Source organism: Molossus molossus, unplaced genomic scaffold (assembly GCF_014108415.1).
Source record: "Molossus molossus isolate mMolMol1 unplaced genomic scaffold, mMolMol1.p scaffold_m16_p_7, whole genome shotgun sequence".
Lineage (NCBI taxonomy): Eukaryota > Metazoa > Chordata > Mammalia > Chiroptera > Molossidae > Molossus > Molossus molossus.
The window spans coordinates 87515893-87535208 of NW_023425401.1; the positions used below are offsets into that span (position 1 = coordinate 87515893).

The 19316-nt window shown below is 40.4% G+C and overlaps 1 protein-coding gene and 1 pseudogene across 1 annotated transcript; both read right to left on the bottom strand.

Annotated features, from left to right (window-relative positions):
- Positions 1-2361: 2361 nt before the first annotated feature.
- TMEM229A (transmembrane protein 229A) lies at positions 2362-3514 on the bottom strand. Its single transcript, XM_036247528.1, has one exon. It carries the CDS (start codon positions 3512-3514, stop codon positions 2408-2410), a length of 1107 nt encoding a protein of 368 aa, XP_036103421.1. The 3' UTR covers positions 2362-2407.
- Positions 3515-6728: 3214 nt separating this feature from the next.
- LOC118619687 overlaps positions 6729-19316 on the bottom strand; it is a 44035-nt pseudogene continuing 31447 nt past the window's right edge.

Sequence of the window (19316 nt, forward strand, 5' to 3'; positions counted from 1 at the left end):
GTGCTACTGAAGTATTTCCTGTAATTATCATTTTTATATCTGAATTACTAATGAGTAACTAAACTGATTGATCTGATGGTTCTTTTCTTTTTCTGCTTTGTCTTTGAAGGTTCAAAGGTGTAGCAAAACATCACTTGTAAGAGGTTGAGTAAACACAGGAGAAGCCCTACAGCAAGGTGCTGAGTTAACAGACAGGATAATCCCTCACTGAATATACTTACATCACCAAGCTCTTTGTAGAACTTGAAAAGAGAGTTAAAGGGCCTTTGCTAGGGACTGGCCAGATGAAAACCCTCATAACAACTACTTCTCACAGCCTATTACTAAAGCAGTAGCTTTGCAAAGAGGCATAATCTCACATAAATAAAAACACTAGAATGTAAGCTTCATAAGGGCAGAGATTTTGTCTGTGCCCGGTTACTGCTGTATTTGCAGAGTCCAAGCTAAGGCCTAGCAAATAAATGCTCAATAATTAAACTATTTCTTGAGTGCGTTGAATGAATGAAAACCTTGACCTTTCTATTAAATAAAATTATCACTAAAAGCAAGACAAACAAACAAAAAGTAGCAGGCTTTTCCATTTCCTGACAGATTTCTGACCCTGAGAATGCTGATAAGCAGGTAAGCAGGGCTGAGGAGTAGCCTGTGAAGGTTGCAAGTGCAAATATGTACATGTAGCAACTATTTCAGAAGACATGGATTTGGTTAACTCAGATTTATACCCATGTGTCACATTTGAATTACAAATATTTTGTTCAGCATCTGAACAAAACCGCCTATGGTTTTCAGGTATCTTTTACCCATGACCAGGTATCATAAAATGACACATTACTCTCTGCAAACATTTTAGCTTACTATGAACAGTTTTTACTTAGCTTCGACTGACTAAAAAAAATAAGTTTGACATTATCAGTTTCACAGATGGGGTTGCTTATATAGCATTACCTATAATTTAGCTCACAACCTCAGATAGTGAATTAAAATAATATAGTAATCTCACAATTATGTCTGACTTAATCAAATCTGAAGACGTATTTGTTTTTACTGCCATAGCAAACTTTTTCTTGAGAAAAGAAAGTTTTTTTTTATAGCATAGGCAAGCTAATAATTTGAATAGAAACTATTCATTTGTATACTTTGTAAGTTTTTCTAATTATGTTAATAATGAAAATTGAGAAGTTAGTCATCCTCTGCTGAGCCATACTCAATTCTACTTGTCTTTTAAAAATATAATAAAATAGCAAACAACCTTAAAGTACATTATTAATTGATTAAACATGATTTCTTAAAATGGTTTACACCATCTCATTTAACTTTGGAGTTTGCAGACATTAATAATGAGTCACCAAAAAGTTATGATTAATTTATAATTTGAATTACACACCAGGCTTAGCCCAAGAACTCCATGTGGACCCAGGAGAAAAAAGAAAAAAGAAAAATGTTTAAAGTGAGCCATGGCAGAAATACTCAGAAAATACATATCTATATTCACAGAAAACAATTAGACCTTGTGCAATTAGAGTGAACATTCAAGTTCATTTTATTCCAAGGAATTGTTTCTATTCTTGAAGTTCCATGTAGAAAGAGTCCTTAGGGTTAGAGCACTACTGAGGGTGGTATAATTTGGCTTGGCCCTTGAACATGTAAGGTAAATATTTTACATTATGACACAGTAACAAACACAGCCATAGAAAACATAGGATCTGATCAACATTAACGCACTTGGAGTTTAAGGCTAACCACATTTGAAAGCAATCATTTCCAGGATGGAGATCAAATACTTAATATAGTGTTACCTGTTAGGGTTGCTAGAGAAGATTTATTTAAAAATCGATTCATAGGACGTTTTCATATTTGTCAGTTTCTTTCCACTTTGTGTACTAGACAGGAGGCACTTTAGAGTTATTAACTTTCAGGAGTACAAGACACTGAGTTTCAGCAGTCACTGATAAATATTGCAAGGAAGTAAAGTGAAATTGGATTAAAAAGAAACTAAACACACCATTAAACCAGACTATTTTTCTAAATCTTGTAAAAATCACTAGTCTCTGATTTGAAGAACTTCCTCACTGAAAAAAGAAAATATAGTAGTTATCACCCACCTATGCCTAAAGAAGTGAATCCCACAGCTTTCCAGTGTTAAGGTGTAATGGATTTGCTGTTTGAGCGTGTAGAGGTTTTTAAATATTGGCGAATTAGTACTTTGAGTAAATTTCAAAGTACTGTATTATAAATGGGCTCCAAATAGTAAGGAAAAAAAATCACATGAAATACGTTGGAAGAGTTTAGTAAAACGTATAAAAATTAGAATGCTAAAAAGACCTCTGTTTTAAAAGTGAAAAAGAAGTCGCATTTGTTGGTGGTAATCTAAAGCCTTTCTGTTTGTTTGTTTGTTTGTTTGTTTGTTTTAGACAACTGGTATGCACTGCACCCGCCACAACACGTCGGATAGTAGGTCCTGGTACACACTAAGGAATACCCAACCAGGTAAATATGTCAGGGTGATGAGGCCCATGAAATTTAGCGGGTAGTGAGAATAGTCCCAGGAACAAGCGCCGCACTTGCGGAGTCCCAGCCCCCAGGACAGCTCCCACAAGTAGACGATGATCACATAGATGGGCACCCGCTTCCAGGTGCTCCAACCGCGACTGTAGTAAAGGTGGAAATAGAGCTTTTCCACCACGAAGCTGCAGCTGCCATACATAAAGAACGACCAGAGCGACGTGTGGCCGCTGGCTGCCCGGCCCCCCTGCCCCAGCAAGTTAAAAAAGAAGGTGAAGAAGATCTCATTCAACAAGCCGTGCATTCCGTAGAAAAGGAAGCGGAACAGGTCTGGCAGCCCCTTGCTGGGGGCTCCTTCGGTGCTCCGGGGGCCGCGGGGTCGTCGCCGCCGGCCACCCACCGCCGCAGCAGTTCGGGTGCCAGGAGGCGCGAGGGGTGCGCCCAGTCGCTGGGGCAGCTGCCGCCGGTACCGCAAGCGCAGGAAGCGCTTCAGGAACACTTGCGACTGGTAGAGCGCCAGCAGGTACTGCAGCGCCAGATCCAGCGTCCCCGGCGCCGCCGCGTCACCCAGCCCGTCGCTCAGGCTGAGCAGCAGAGCCTGGTCAGCCAGGGTCTGCAGACCCACGTGCGCCAAGGGGTAGAGGAGAAAATTGAAGACGAAGGCGCTGGGGCAGCGCCGCTGCTGCAGGTAGACCTTCTCCAGGGCAAAGTGGGTGAGCAAGTGCAGGAGGCAGCGGTAGGGCGAGGAGAAGCCGAGCATTCGGAGGTCGGTGCTGCGAGCAAAGCGCCGAGAGGAGGAGAGGAGCACGTCCAGGGTTAGCCCGTGCATCCCGTAGAAGTAGAGGCGCATCCAGGCGGGCAGCTCGGCGCCCTCCGCCGCGGCTTCAGCAGTGGACAGCGGCTCCGGGCGGTCGGCGGCTGCCTCGCCTACTCGCACGCTGGAGGCCGCCGGCCGCCGCGACGCGCCTCCCCGCCGCGCCAGACCCTTGCCATCCGCGTCGCTGCCCGCCATGGGCTCCGAGGCTGACGTGGCGCCCGATCCCACGCCTTCGCCGCCGGGTGCGTGGAGCTGCGGGCTCGAGGGGCCGAGCTCCGCGCCGCCTCCCAGCCCCTGCCGGCCCGCTGGGGGCGCGCAGGGAGCTCTGTCCGGGCCGCGGAACTGGGGCGCTTGGGTGAGGCGCAGGCCTCCTGGCTCGCGGAGTCCCCCAGCCGCGGCCCCGCTGCACCCTCCCCTCCAGCCCGGGGCGAGGTGCCCCTGGCCAGCGCCCGCGCTCACCCTGAGCGGCCTAACAGGCGCCGCGGCCCTGCGAGGGGCGGCGGCGCCGGGGTTGCGAAGAGAAATGCGGAGGCTGGTGCAAACCCCATCTTTTCCGCTGCTCAGCCCCGGCGCCTCTGCTGCAGGCTCTGGAACGTAATGTGAGCAGCGACGCCCCTTCTCCGGGCCCTCCCGTTCCCCTCTCCGCCGGTCTCGACCGCTCCCGCCTTCTCGGGCGCCCCTCCCCGCCCCAGCCCTCCGCGCTCAGTCCCTCGGTAGTCCTCTGGAGAAGACTCGGCCCTGGTTCTTGGCCTCATTCATAGGCTCTGCACCCCGGTCCTCAGGCGTCCGCTGGGGTGGAGGCACCGAGCGGAGAAACCTCTAACAGGTGTGACTGCCCGCTGATGGGCATTCCCTGTGTTGCCAAAACCAGGGCCAGGTCCTGGCTGTTTTAGACGAATGGCCAAGTGCCACATGATCGGGGCCCAGACCAAATTTTATTGCTGTATATTTAATGTCCCTATTTAAAGCCAGCTGTGTCCCAGTCACAGAATAAACAGGAGACTCCAAGCCTGCGTACCCCAGGGTTTCCCTGCATCTGAAATATTGCCTGGGGGCCTGGTCCACTTTTTCAGTCTCTCTTCCTGGCCAGTCTGCTTTTCTCGATGAGTTTACTTCCCGTCAAGGACAAAGATCAAAGTCCCTCAGAATTAGTGCAATGGATTAGGCGTTGCTCTGGTTGGGGTGGAGTCTCATAGCAAGAATAATACCTTTGCTTTCACTGGCACACTCCAATGCTGCTTTTCTTCCTTGCAGAAGTAGGTCACCCCAGAAATAAAGACTGCGAAGAGGTTTTTTGTTTTGTTTTGTTTTGTTTCTTTAAGTGGAGAGGGTGAGAGAATCCAGAATTTTGGTGTGTTGGGCTCCACTTTTTCTCCAATTTTGAATGAGGCTTAGAATTCTAAAGACTCTTAGAGTTCAGTAATACTGATAACCCCCACACATAAAAGTCATGTCTTGTCAGAAACTAGATAACAGTTCTAACCTGTTTCTAGATAAGGAGATCAGATGTTCCCTTGATAGAAGGCTAAGACATTTTTTTCTTCTGGAGAATAAATTTTCTGAGACAGTTTCTTTATTTCTACAGCAACCTCCTTTCCTTACGTAATAAACCCCTTATGTTCAATTTGTGGTGCTAAGTTATCTGTCAATTAGATAAGAGAGAGAAATGAAGATGGCAAGAAGAAAAATTAAGGGGATATGATATCAGTGCCTGTATAAAGTCAAAGTACTGATTTTTAAAAAATATATAGCATTGTTAGCAAGTGGTTTCTTTGTAGATTTCCTTTGGCAGCTGTTAAAACGTTGTCATGCCAGGGATAGAAGCATCAGGTCATATAGGCTCTTCAAACCTGTTACACAGCAAAGACAAGGTTAGTGGTTAGTTCCTGAGCAGGTGCAATGAAGAGAAATAATAATGTAAACATTTTCTTGAGCATCCACTATATACAAGATGCTACATGCACTGGTAGGATACAGGATTATCAGGTTCACTCTCTAAGGTGTATAACCTAGTTGATATCATAATCTATCATACCCCTGTAAACCCTATTTATTTATGATTATTATTATAACTAATTATGACCAGTCAGTAGTACATCCCAAATAAAACATTTCTTTGAGTTATTATTTTTACTATATAAGCTCAATCTTGGGCCCAAATATCAGATATTAAAAACAAATACACTCTTTCTCCAAAATTGCTATTCAGACAAGGGAAAGCACTTCACGATAATAGCATAAATAAAGCCATTCCAACATGCCTACACTAATTTTTAAGATTAAACTTGAATTGATTTCGATGGTAAATTAAATAAGGAGAACATCCATTCAAAAAGGATTGCAAGTGTTAAATGCTGTCTTTAAAGTCTGTTGCTTACCGTTATAAGGGAACTCTCTAAGTTAACAAAGTTTTAATAGCATCATGGAGCAGGGAGGGCAAGGTTGCACTATTTATGAGGTTTTGGGGGTATTGTTTAAAATGGGCTTTTCAGTATTCAGGCCTAATTAGAATTGGATAATGCCTTATGATGCAAGGAGTATATGGTTTTGGGTTCACATAATGTAATGGTGAGGATGAGTTTGGAATCCAAGAGGGGAATAATTTGAGTAATGACAGGTAAAGATAATGAAGAAGCAGGGCAGACAACGAGTTTAGCTAAAATAATGCTCATCCTCACCGGGTGTGGAGGGCAGGTGAAGGGAGGGAAGTTGACTGACCGTTCAAAGGTGTAAAATATTTGTATGCATACATCTATAATTTCTTTTACTTTATATAACTCTTCTTTTCTTTCTTAATTTCTTTTGTTGTATTCTAAAGTTTCAAATTAAGCAATTCTTCCTCTGTTGCTTAAGCAACAGGGAGAACAAATGGACAGGCAGAAAGCAACTGTTAGTACTTATTGGCAAATGTAGAAAGATCATGGAATAGGAGGATAAATATTTCTGAATATGCCCTGTGAGGGGATCATCCTGGAAATCTGCCCTATTACTCCTATTGTCTGTCCTTCCAAAACTCTTTATAACTATGCTTCCCCCCCCCAATACCCCAAAAGTGTTTTATTTCAAATGCTGATCCCTGCCCTGTGATAAGAAAGAAACTTATGTTAGTTTGCTCCTTACAGTCCCAGCTGCAGGAAAAACTGGTGTCATATATTCTCTAAAACAGTGTTTTTCATCTAGACCCAGAAGGTAGATATAAAATGTGAAGAAGAAGTGGGTCCCGAGCTGTGCATAGCAGCCACCCACTGGGCCCAGCTATCAGCTGTGGTCATCGAGGATGAGACTGCTGTAAACACCCAAGCAGGACAGGAGAGAACAAAGGTAGTTCTGCAGCATGATGGAGATGGATGACTTCACAGCTCCCAGCCACCTCATCACCCATACTTCACCTCAGGAGGCACTTTTGCCATCAGGCTAGCTGAGGCTTATGGCCTCTCCTTGTGGCTCTTCATAGCCTCCTCCAGGTTTCAGCTGGGAGCCAGGGATCATCACTGTCTTAAGGATAGGCTGCTTAGGGGGTGCCCATGGAGGGATGATCTTGCCATGCATCCTCCAGCGTCCATAAGGGTTTGTCAGGTGCTTTTCAAAGACAACATACTCCAAGACATCCTTGAGCACATCTTCTTGTCCATACATCAATCTGCCAAACCGGTCACAGATGGCCAGAGTCTGCCGGGTATGCATGCGGATGGTGACCTGCCACATATGTTACCCTGGTTCACCTTACTTGAACAGTGAACCTGAACCACTTGGGCTGGTTCTAAAGATTCTACAAAGCTCCAGTGGACGATCTTATATTGGAGGTCCCAGACCATGTCTTGTTTAGACAAAGGTGAGCTTCAATGAAGATATCTTTAGCTTTTTCAGGGGAAGTCCTCTACTTTAAAATTAGCATCATATTCTCATATCTTCCGTATTCTGCTGAGACCACCATCCTAAAGCCCTGGATAAGCAACACAACCCCCGAGCCACTTTTTTCACGCCATAACTATGCTCTTTTAATTCCTCTCTCTAATAATCTGATTAACAGGAGTCACACAGATATCAGGAAAGTTTCTTTTGGTATCTCTGTCTGGTGGCTTTTTATGTGGTTTTATAGCATTAATTTTAATTTTAGACCCTTTCTTCAGTTCTTGGAGTTTCTTGGAGCTCTACATTTTCACCAGGAAATATTGCTTCAGCTGAAGATTTTTTTTTTCTGAGATTTCACTCAGTGGGACTCCTAAAAAACAGACATTGAATAAATTCTTTTAATTCATAAAACTTAAAATAACAAGTTGTTTTGGAAAAGCTTGCTTAAAAAATAAAATTATCTTTTAAGCAATATTCAAATCAGCAACCCCCCTTTCTGTAATCTTTGTCTGCTTGCCAGAGCTTCACCTTGGGTGCTCCAGGAAAATGACTATTTTCCCCTCCCCAGTTGATTCCATTATGTTTTCAAAGGAAGTCACTTATTTTGAAAAATGATAGTCCAAGCACATTGGTTGCAGGTTTACTGGTAACCTAGAGACTTTGTGAAGAGAGATGATTTCAGTTAATGGATATTACTTATTGAGCACCTACTTATTAGCTGTGCACTTTGCATGTATTATTAGTAATTGACATATCTGTTCCCTTATTTTTTTAAACAGATATTGAAACTAAGACTCAAAAAAGTTGCTTCCTCAAGATCTCCGCTGATAAGTCAAGAGCCAAGCTATGGAACATTTCCACTTGATGCCAAAATTTATTTGTGCTACACTGTGTTACCTCCTACATTCTTATACGTATTTAAGCTATTTTGAATGAGCTTCAGATTTAATAAGAAGAGATTTAATAATAAGAGAGATTAATTCCGTTTATAGTTCCAGTATCAATCCCTAAACCTTTCCCAGTCCCTCCCTCCCTTCTTTTATCATGCATTTTATTACAATCTTCAATCTGTACAGGTATTTCATAGTCCTTTTCTTCCTGTACATTTATTTATTTTTACCCCATCTTTCCTACTGGGTTTCTTTGTAAATTAATAAATGGCTATTTATTTGTACACATGTGGCTATATGAGAGAGATTGCTTTCTGGTGTGAGCATAGAAGGAAATTAGGGTTAGATAACAAGACAATAAATATGGAATGCAAAGATATTCCTGGGGACTGTTAGTACATGTTTCTAGATACTGAAGTTAGACAAGACCACACCTTGCTCCAGTTGTTAACACCCATATTCATGGTTTCCATAATCTGAAAATCTTGGCTTGGTTCAGTATAATGACTTACAAATATATTTTCATGGGTTTATTTATTTAACAATGTTCACTTGAACCTGGTGAATCTCCATATTATATTATATTATATTTTAATATTTTCAACATAGAAAAAACATGTTGCTAACACAAGATTGGTTGCTAATATGGAGACTTTGGGAAAAAACTATCCATTTTAAAAGCCTCATCTGGCAGCGAGGTGTGATGTGAGGCAGATGAAGGCAGCTGAACAAACATACCAGTTATGAATGTTAGTTATGCAATGAAAATCACGTCTCATGAGTGCTTGAACCCTGTCCTGCTTCTTACATTTATTGCGCACTTACTGCATTCTAGGTATTCTGCTGTGACCTAAGGATGCAAAACTGAGCACCACATCGATCTTATCCTCACTGAGATCACAGTTTAGAGTCCTGCATTAATTTTTAATTACTGCAAGCAAGATGGTAAATTCTAGACAGAAAGAGAGGTGTACAGCACAGCAGTCATGGAGCTTTGTAGGGACCCCATTGGTTGCCAGCCTGCCTGGACTAACAGTTGGTTGTTCACCTAACTGTCTTGTCTTCTAATCAAGAAATAGATAAATAGATACGAGGTAGGTGGGGAGGTGTGGGTGTTGTCAGCCTCAGCTGAAGCTCATTTATCACAACTGCGGGTTTTTCCTCTCCACCACAGAGTGTTGTGAAAGTACTTACTTTCTATCTGCTCTGAAGGCTGACTTTATTGTAAAACTTTTACTTAATTACCAGAAGTAAATGTAATACATTTATTTTATAGTTTAACACACTTTAGAGTGTATTGCACTTCTTAATTTATTTAGTCATTATTTCACTTTTTCCTCCATCTTGTGATGACTGGGCTGTTTTTATAATTCCTACTTATGAGGTAAAGCCAGAAAATAGGACTTGACAAAACTTGCACATTCTGTTAGTGGCATTTCTCATTTAGAATTTAAATAGTCCTTTCAGAATACCTGACTTTCTTTAAAAAATGTCTCTTCCCCACCGAAAGGTCCAAAGTGCCCACTTGAGCTGTGTGATCAGGGTTCAGAAGAGAAGGGTTATTTTCACTTAATCAAAGTCATAGGACCCTCGGTTTCTATTTTTTATGCTATGCCCTGGATGGATGTACAAAGATGAATATAACAAAGTCTATATCCTCTTGAAAAAAAGGTATAGTTTATTACAAAAAAATATAATTGCCTACTAAAGAAATTGAAAAAAAAGTAAAAAGTAAAACACGCACATATCACCCATGATACCATGACTCATAGATGACCCTCATTAATATTTTGGTAGATAGACTTTTGTCAACATTATAACATGACCGAAATAAAATTATATTATGCATTCATTTAGTAATTTTTAATTTGCTCTTATCACTTACTGCTGAATAGGGAGAATCTCCATTTGATTGTCTGCTACATCACTGGTATTGATAACAAAGGATTTATTCATATAAATATTCCATAAATTGATTTGTTTAGTCATCCCCAAATTTTTGCTAGTTAGGTTGTTTAAAAAAAAAAAGAACACAAGCCTGGCTGGTGTGGCTCAGTGGTTGATTACCGACTTATGCACCAAGAGGTCATGGGTTCAATTCCTGGTCAGGGCACATGCCCAGGTTGTGGGCCAAATCCCTAGTGGGGGCCATGCAGGGGGCAGCCAATCAATGTTCCCTCTCATCGATGTTTCTGTCTCTCTCTCCCTCTCCCTTCCTCTCTCTCTCAAATCAATAAAGAAAAACAATTTAAAAAACCACACAAATCATTTGCTGTTATGAACTTCTATGTGACAAGCATTTCTTTTTTTTTTTTTTTTTATCCTTTCCCGAGGACATTTTCTCCATTTTTTGTTCAGGTACAGTGGGAGGGAGAGAGGAAGAGAGAGAAAGAGAGAAACATTGACGTGAAAGGGACACATCGAGTGGCTGCCACCCGCACGACCAACCAGGGCCGGGGACAAACTGCAACCGAGGTACATGCCCTTAGCGGGAACCGAACCTGGGTCTCTCTGGACCGCAGGCCGACGCTCTAACCGCTGAGCCAAACCGGCCAGGGCGACAAGCATTTCTTTAGTCTTCTTTTTTCATGTAGCCATTTTTATTCAAGTAGAATACATTCCTTAACATTCAATGGGAGGATCAAAGGTATGCACATTTTAAGGCTTTGGTTATTGCTACTAAACAGCCCTCCCAAAGCCTTCTTGGAATCTTGGAATACTTTTGTAGAATAAATACTTCCCTCTGATGGGAGCAGGAAGTCATGGCTAGTGGAAGGTGGCCTAATAGTAGAATCTTGGCGCTGTGATTGTGTGTTTGGATGTGTGGTACCATGGGGGCACTGAGTAGACAGTAATAAAGGTAACCTTTGAAAAAAATCTAGTGATTAAATAAAATGTATTATTTTGAATGATATACTATTACCTCCATCTCTCCATGTATAAAACTTCATTGCTCATCTCCTCTAAAACTGATACATCCTTCCCTTACCCTCCCTTCTTCCTCCTCCTTCCCACCTTTTCTTCTTTCCTTCCAGCCATTATGTATATAAACATATTTCTGCCAGATAGGTCACAACCAGAGCATGATCTTTATGCTCAAGCAGCTCACTGCCTAGTGAGAGAGGCAGATAAATATACAGAGACCATAAAACTGAATAATAAATATTATCCCAGAAGGAAAGCACTGATTGTATTGGCCCACACAGGAGGGGGACCTGACCCTAGTTGGGAGACATTTGTCTTTTAGGGTGTTTCTGTTCTCCCAACAAACTAAAACTTACTCGTTAATACCTTTAACCCCCCCCCCCATTAAGCAGTTGTTATGGCCTGTCTATCTTATTCTCTAATATCTCTTTTAAAACATTTTCATATTCTGCTGTCTTCTTTCCATTTCCAGTACTATCACCCTCACTCAGACCTTTATTATACTGGCCAGGACTGTTCCACAAATAATCTAATTGATGTACCAGCACAAGTTTCTTGACCTCTTCCAATCGACATTGGATATTGTTATCAGCGTAACCTCCTAAACCACTGCTTTAAAGATTTCTTTACCCTGGTCAAAAACCTTCAAAAGATTTCTTAGACTTAAAGCAGAAAATCCAAGTTCCTTCACTTGATCCTCAGAAAATAACCTACTTTTCCAACCTTATCTCTTTCACTCATCTTTATAACCTCCCCTGTCATTCAACTTCTTTCATTCACATTCTGTGGACTCTGATGTTGTATTAAATGAGCTCCTTGCTATTTGGACAATTCTCCAACTTCCTTGATTAGATTATGTGTAAATTAAAATCTAATAGTATTGGCATGAACTAGGTCATGTGTATCTCTCCTACCTTTTCTCATTTTAATTTCATAATCAGTGCTAGTAACATCTATCTGGGCTCCAGATAAGCCTACTTCCCATTTCTTAATCATTTTCTTCTGCTAAGAAAGTCTAGGGAGAGAAACAGCTCTTTCTATTTTTCAGGGTGCATAAATTTGTTTATCATGCAGCCCTCTTTCCTAGGAAACTTTTTGTAGAAAATTTTGGTGGGGAGGGCAGAAAGAAATTAAGAAGGAGAAACATATGGGAACATATAGAGCAAAGGCGATCATGCCTGGCCCCTCACCATTCCTCGCTCTCACACATCTGGCAGACATCATTATTGCAACAAGTAGGAAAGACGTACCACTTACTGACAGGGTAGTTCAAAAGTTAAAATAATTCTTGGGAGAGCTGGACTCAAGCCTATGTTTGTGAATTTAGCTTTTATTTAACTATACAAATATGAAATATACAAATATGAAATATAAAAATATGAAATACTTTTATATCTTCCACAAAAGTTTCCTTCTGACATTTGTCTCCCATCCAACCATTTTATTTCTTTTTTTTTTTTTATCCTCACCCAAGGACATTTTTCCATTTTTTGTTCAGGTAGAGTGGGAGGGACAGAGAAGAACAGAGAGAGAGAGAGAGAAACATCGATGTGAAAGGGACACATCGAGTGGCTGCCGCCCGCACAACCGACCAGGGCCGGGGACAAACTGCAACCGAGGTACCTGCCCTTAGCGGGAACCAAACCCGGGTCTCTCAGGACCGCAGGCCGACGCTCTAACCGCTGAGCCAAACCGGCCAGGGCCCAACCATTTTCTTTCAGGGGCAATATTATTAGTATATTATTAGTTCCTCGACTGTTCATCCAGGGATACTTTATGCATATACAAATGAATAATAGCCCCCTCTACCATTTTTATGTCCACTTTAATACACTGTGCATTTTATTCTGCACCTTACTTTTCTTAATAACTTTGTATAGAAACCATTCCAATTCTTTACATAAAGAACTCATCTTAAACTTTTAGTTTTAACAGCTAAATAGTATTGAGTTATTTGATTGAATCATTTATCTAACTAGGCATATATTGATGGGCATTTAAATGGTTTCAAATCTTTTGTCATGCTAAATAGATGCTGCAATATAAAAGCTTTGCATATAAATCATTTTACTTATGTGGGAGTATATGTGTGAAGGATTCATTCCAAGAAGTGAAGTTGTTTGGAGAAAGGATGTGTACACTTGTAATTTTAACACACAGGGTGGGACAAAAGTAGGTTTCCAGTTGCGAGTGCATGAAACAGAGTTTGTTATTGTATTATTATTGATTAATTATTGTATTATTTTTCATACAACCGTAAACCTACTTTTACTTCCACTCTATATATTGCCAAATGGTTCTAAAAAATCATCTCAATTTGCATTCCCATGAGCAATTATGAAAGAGTCTATTTCTACACAATCTTGCCAATGAAGGTTTATTACACTTCTTGATATATACCAATCTGATAGGTGAAAATTAGTATCTCATTGCAGTTTAATTCTCACTGATCATATTATGAGTGCACTGGGGCATTATGTGAAATAATAGAAGAACTGTTTGTCTTTTCTCTTCTGTCTTTTATTTTTTATTTATTGGCGGCAGTTTTTATTTTTTTTAGGAAATTCATCTTTTGTGTGATGCACAAGACTTTTGGGTTTACATTTCATGTTCTCACCACTATATTAAACAAATAAACTAAACATTATTTCTGATATAGAAGCTCTAGAACTTGCAAATCTTTTGCCTTATTTATCTATTTCCATGTAATAATACTCCTTTCTGTTTCTTTTCCAATGAAGTTATTTCTTACTTGTAGTTTTATAAATTTCAACTTCCCTCTAATGTTCCTTATTTCTGAAACACGTTTAGAGTACCTTCCAAATTTCTACTGATAATAATCTTACTGCTAAGAGTATTCCTTCCTACCAAGAGGCATTTCCATTTTCTGAAATATTTTACCCATACTGAAAAAAATTAACTTCTAAACTTTAGAATTTCACAGTAGCATAGATCTCTCTTTTGAACTAAGCATTTTGGGCACCTAGATTTTTCTAGGCGTAGGTGATAACAAGCATCCCTGAGCTCACTCCTTGTGCGTAACCCATGGCAATTGCTGTGCTCTGAATTTACTTCTCCAGGATGATGTGTCCTTCCCTGTCTGCTGATACATTGGGTTTGTCCCAGGAGGAAATTACTGTATCACTCTTTCCCGTGCCCTCCCTGCCCACAGATGAATTTTAGTGGATTATGATCAGCCAAATACAAACTCTGAAAACATAAAGAACAGATTGTAGTGGACCAACTCTTTGTTTTCAAGTTATTCACGTGGCTTTCAAGCAAAAACACAAAGCTCCCTTTGTTTTTGAAAAACAGCAAGAACCTCTTAACTCACCAAGTATTTAAATCAACTCAGTGTGATGGGTGGGCTAATGCATGAATCCTGGCCCGGTACAAAGGAATTGCTGTGAAAAACTCATTCTCAAGTCATATATGCTGCTAAATCTGTAAACAGAAATAGCACTTTGGTAAAAGACTGTGGGGAATTAAATAATGTTCAAAGATTTACAGTGGGGATAATTCAAGGGGTTGGGAGACAATAAAGAAAGGCATAAGGACTGGTGGTTATTTAGCCTGTGAAAGAGTACTTTAATAATTAGTTTCTGGGTCATAAAATAAACATGGAAATGATGATGTCTAAGAGGTCTTTATCTAAGGATAAGGGTCAAATGAGCACATAAAACATGAAATATAAATATAGGTTAGGAGCAAGATAACACTTTGAATATGTTCACTTAAAAATAAGACTGCTCTTTTCTCTACATTTATTATAGTTTAATTTATAGAGAGATGGATTCTCATCTGTATGGGACAGCTGTGGAATGGTCAGAGAGTGAGGAGTAGTGTGGCCTCGTCATCAGATTGCTTGGACCAAATCTTGGCTCCATTATTTCCTATTTGGGTGATCATAGCAAACCTGTCTTCTCGCCTCTTCTAGCCTCCTTTCTCAATTCTCTCTCATCGACGTTTCCATCTCTCTCTCCCTTCCTCTCTCTCTAAAAATCAATAAAGAAAAAAAATAATACAGGGGCATGTTTAAAAAAATGAAATGATACTGAAGGGTTTAACTTACCATCTGATATTCTCCAGAAGTTAACACATTTACAACTTCAGTGTTTAATCTCTGATGGTTAGCTTCACGCCTCCGAGGAAATCACATGTAGCGCCATTTCGCCCTACTTGCCAGCGAGGGCTTGCTGTGCGTGATGAGGGTGCCCCCACAGCTGTCAGCACGCACGTCACTTCCCAAGAAAGGGTGTATGGAGGTGAATTCGTCAGTGCTTCCAAACGGAAAAATTCTTTATCATTCTTTCACACTTGATTAATTGTTTGGCTGGGTAGAGAATTCTAAGTTGAAAAAAGCTTTCCACAGAATCTCGAGGGCATTGCTTTACTATTTGGTGTGGATAATAAAAATAAAAAACAAAAAAAAGCCAATGCTTCTGATTCTAATTTCTGTGTACACAATCTTCTCTTCTCGGTCCCCTCTGGACCTTTGGAGTTCTGAAGGGTCATAAATAATGTGCCCAGGTGCGGTTCCTTTGAAATTTATTCTATTGGTAGCAGGTAAACCCTTGCAGATTGCAGACATCTGTCTCCTTTTATCTCTGAAGAATTTTCTTGCTTTAATTCTTTCACAATTCCCTCTTTTCTGTTAGAACTCTTAATAATGGGACTTCTTATGTTATCCTCATCTGAGGACATTTTTGCATTTATCTTCAGACAGAGTGAGAGGGAGAGAGGGGGAAGACAGAGACACATCGACTGGTTGCCACCCACATGGCCCCAATTGGGGCCGGGGATGAGCCGCAACCAAGACACATGCCCTTAGCAGAAACCAAACCCTGGACTCTCTGGTCTACAGGCTGACGCTCTAACCGCTGAGCCAAACTGGCCAGGGCTCTCCATTGATTTTTTTAAAAAGTGGAAGGGAGAGAGGGAGAGAGCGAGAGAGAGAAACATTGATGTGAGAGAGAAACATTGATTGGTTGCCTTCTGAAAGGGCTAATAATGTTTTAACAAAATTAAACTCCATTCTGATCAGTTATTCCTGCATGTAAACACCCGAGTAGTTTTCTAAAAAACCTGGAACTGACACCCAGAGGAACCATAAAGATAAGGGGTTAATAATGGCCTTAGGAAACTTGAAGGACCATAAAGAAGAAAGAGATTAATGATGGCCCAGACCTCTGTTGGAGTAGACTTACCTCTGAGACAACTTGTATCAGCCCCCCAGCACCAATTGCGCAGTGCCAAGAGAATGTGGGTTTGTTTGTTTTTTAATGTAGTTTTTTTTTTGTTTTGTTTTGTTTCTGTAGTTTGGGCCTATAAAAACCAGAGAACAAAGAGATTTCGATCCTGAGCTCAAAATTTGTGACTTAGTCTGCCTGCACCGAGGTGCATGCAATAAAGCCATTTGGCTCTACGCTGGCCTTGTGTTGCGAATGTGATCTCCGCTGGCTCAGACCTTTCGCCTCCCACGTGCACCCTGACCAGGGTGGGGATCAAACCTGATCAAGAATTGAACCCACAACCCTTTGGTGCTTGGGCTGATGCTCTAATCACTGAGCAACGCCAACAGGGCACACACACATTTGTTGACTGTACTTTTAAAAAAACATTATGTTCTTGGTCTTTGGATACAATATTTTCTGCCCAAGGACACTACAAGCTCTCTTAAGCTTCCTGAATGTTCTCTCTTTGTTTAGGGGACAATTTTCTATTTATTTTGGTCTGTCTCTGTTATACTGCAGCCTTCACCCAGTTTTCTGGCGGTCATTCATTGTCCATTTATCTTTAAGATCGAAGGAATTATTCAGCTGATGGTGTGCTACGTGTGTGAAAAATATTTGTTGCTCGAAGTTTTACATGACAGTGAGAAGGAGATAAACCAGCTGCCTTCTCTTCTGACAGCTATTAGGAGAAGGGCTTTCCTTTCTGGCATCAGTGTGAAATGTTTGACTAGGGGTTATCCTGAATGACAAGGTAGGTAGGTGTCTCTTTCATACACAGGTCTTTAATTAATCCCCTGTTTTCAGCTCTCTGTCCTACCGACTCTGTCAGCTACCTGAGCCTTTAATCTGAAGCATGTCTAGACTTCTGCTGGGCAGGGTTTCCCACAGCTGTAGAGGCCCCTTCTCTCTTATTTGGCTCCACCTGTAGCACATGGCATTCTTTTTCTCACTGTCCACATTCCAGATATGTGTTGAAATACTTGTTTTTAGATCGTCCTTACTCTTGTTCTTTTAATTATTGTGTTCTTATAATTTTTGATAATACTTTATTATAATCTTATCGGGGTCTAGAGAAGAAGAGAAGATAAATAGGGTGAATTTGTCATTTTGTACTGAAATGTAATAAATAATGTTTGGTTGAAGTGGGTATAGAAAAGTTAGTCAAAAATTGTTTATGATTCTATTTATTCCCCACCTATTTCAATGGTCTTAGATCACTATCTCTTGAATTTTATTGGGAAAAGAGTGACCAGGATAAGAATATATATAAATACTATCCTTAAATGATATGAAGCTATTAAAATATATAGATAACCTCTTGTTTTTCGGTCCTGCTTTTCCCCTCACTTCCAATCAAATCAGAACTTTTTGAAAACATTTGAGAATAAAAAATTTCCTTGATTCTCATTCTTTTGCTTTTTAAGAACTTTGATTTTTCTATAGAAACTTCTCAGAATTTTGCATTAGATCCTCAAATCTGCTGTCTGTTATAGTTTGACTGGAGAGGACAACCACTATAAGTGGTATGGAATAGATTTAGTATAGTAAAACCTCAATATAATGAACTAATTTGGGCAAGAGGGTATCCATTAAAGCCAAAAGTCTGTTATATAATAAAGTAGGTTTTCTGAATGTGTATGTTAAAAATTGACAAATTAGTTAATTTATCTGTTTTTACTTATGTAGTCACGTTCATGTAAATAAAATAAGTATGTTTGAAAAATTTAATTTCACAAAAAAGTTTCTATATGTATTACAGTTGTACTAAATAGGTTTAGCAAATGTGTGCATTCACCAGTCACCATGTAAACAAATGCACACAGCTGGGGCGTGGCTTAGCACAAGTCAGAAAGTCAGCTGGCACATGCTATACCATGTGACAACAGAACCAATTACCACACATGATGCAGTGTGATCACATGCTAATCATTCGAGGAACATGGTTTACAAGGGGTAACTCTTGAATTTAAATATGTAAACTATAGTTGTTGGTATGTAATATTTATTTATGTCTGCAAAATTACTACAGTGTTTTTTCCAACACATGGCCTATTCACTAAAATGCATTAAAACTAACTGTTTATTAATAACAAATTTTGGTTAAAAGTTTTTAAAAATTAACAGGGTGCTAATTTTCACATATGACATATGGACCATTTTATCCGTTAAATCTGAAGTCTGTTAAATTGAGGTCCACAAAATCGAGGGTTTATTGTGTAGAGATTAGATTGCACAAAGCTGTGGATAATCTGGAGACACAAGGATCCAGCATGTGATGGTTGGAAGATCAGAGAAAAGTCACTAGTTATCCTGGGGGAACTTGTGAAGTAATTTCTGGAAGGTTCCTTCACAGTCCCTATAGATCAGCAAGACAAGTATTTGGGAAAGGAATGTGAACCTGAAGTGGGAGAATGGGAGTGCTGACTGGAACCCATGACGATGAAATGGACCCTTAGGAGACAAACTGGATCTCTTGTGGGCAACAGACACACCTGTGTGGCTCTCATGGCATCTAACTCTGACACTGTGGGTGACCTGAAAATGAAGTTGGTGCTCCTTGTCGGACATGCAACAGGACTAGGACTCAGAAAATCCAAAGCAGGAGATCTGATGGGAGCTGGAAGAACTGTGGACCCACTGCTGCTCCTTGTCAGGAGGTGAGCAAGTGGGTCAGGAATAAGGTGCAAAGCTGGACCAGTGCCTGGGCACAATCTAGTTCAGGCTCTAATCAGTGATCAACCAGACATGCCGAGTTTGATGTTCCTGTTGGATGTCCATGTGAACATGCTGGTAGAAAGCTGGAGGCTGTGGGCAGAGCGTGTGATATTAGAATCCTAAGGTTTTTATTTATTTTTAAAATGTTTTAAATAAACTTAATTTTAGAACAGTTTTATAATTACATAAGCATTGTGATGATGGAACAGAGTTCCTAAATAACTCAAATGCAGTTTCCCCATTTTAACATCTTATGTTAACATGGTACGCTTGTTACAATATGCCTTAATTGGAAAGTGTCTAATGTTTTTATTATAATTAGAAAGAGGTAATGTGTTATTGGGAGACAGTCCCCATAGATAAAATTTAATTCTCATTACA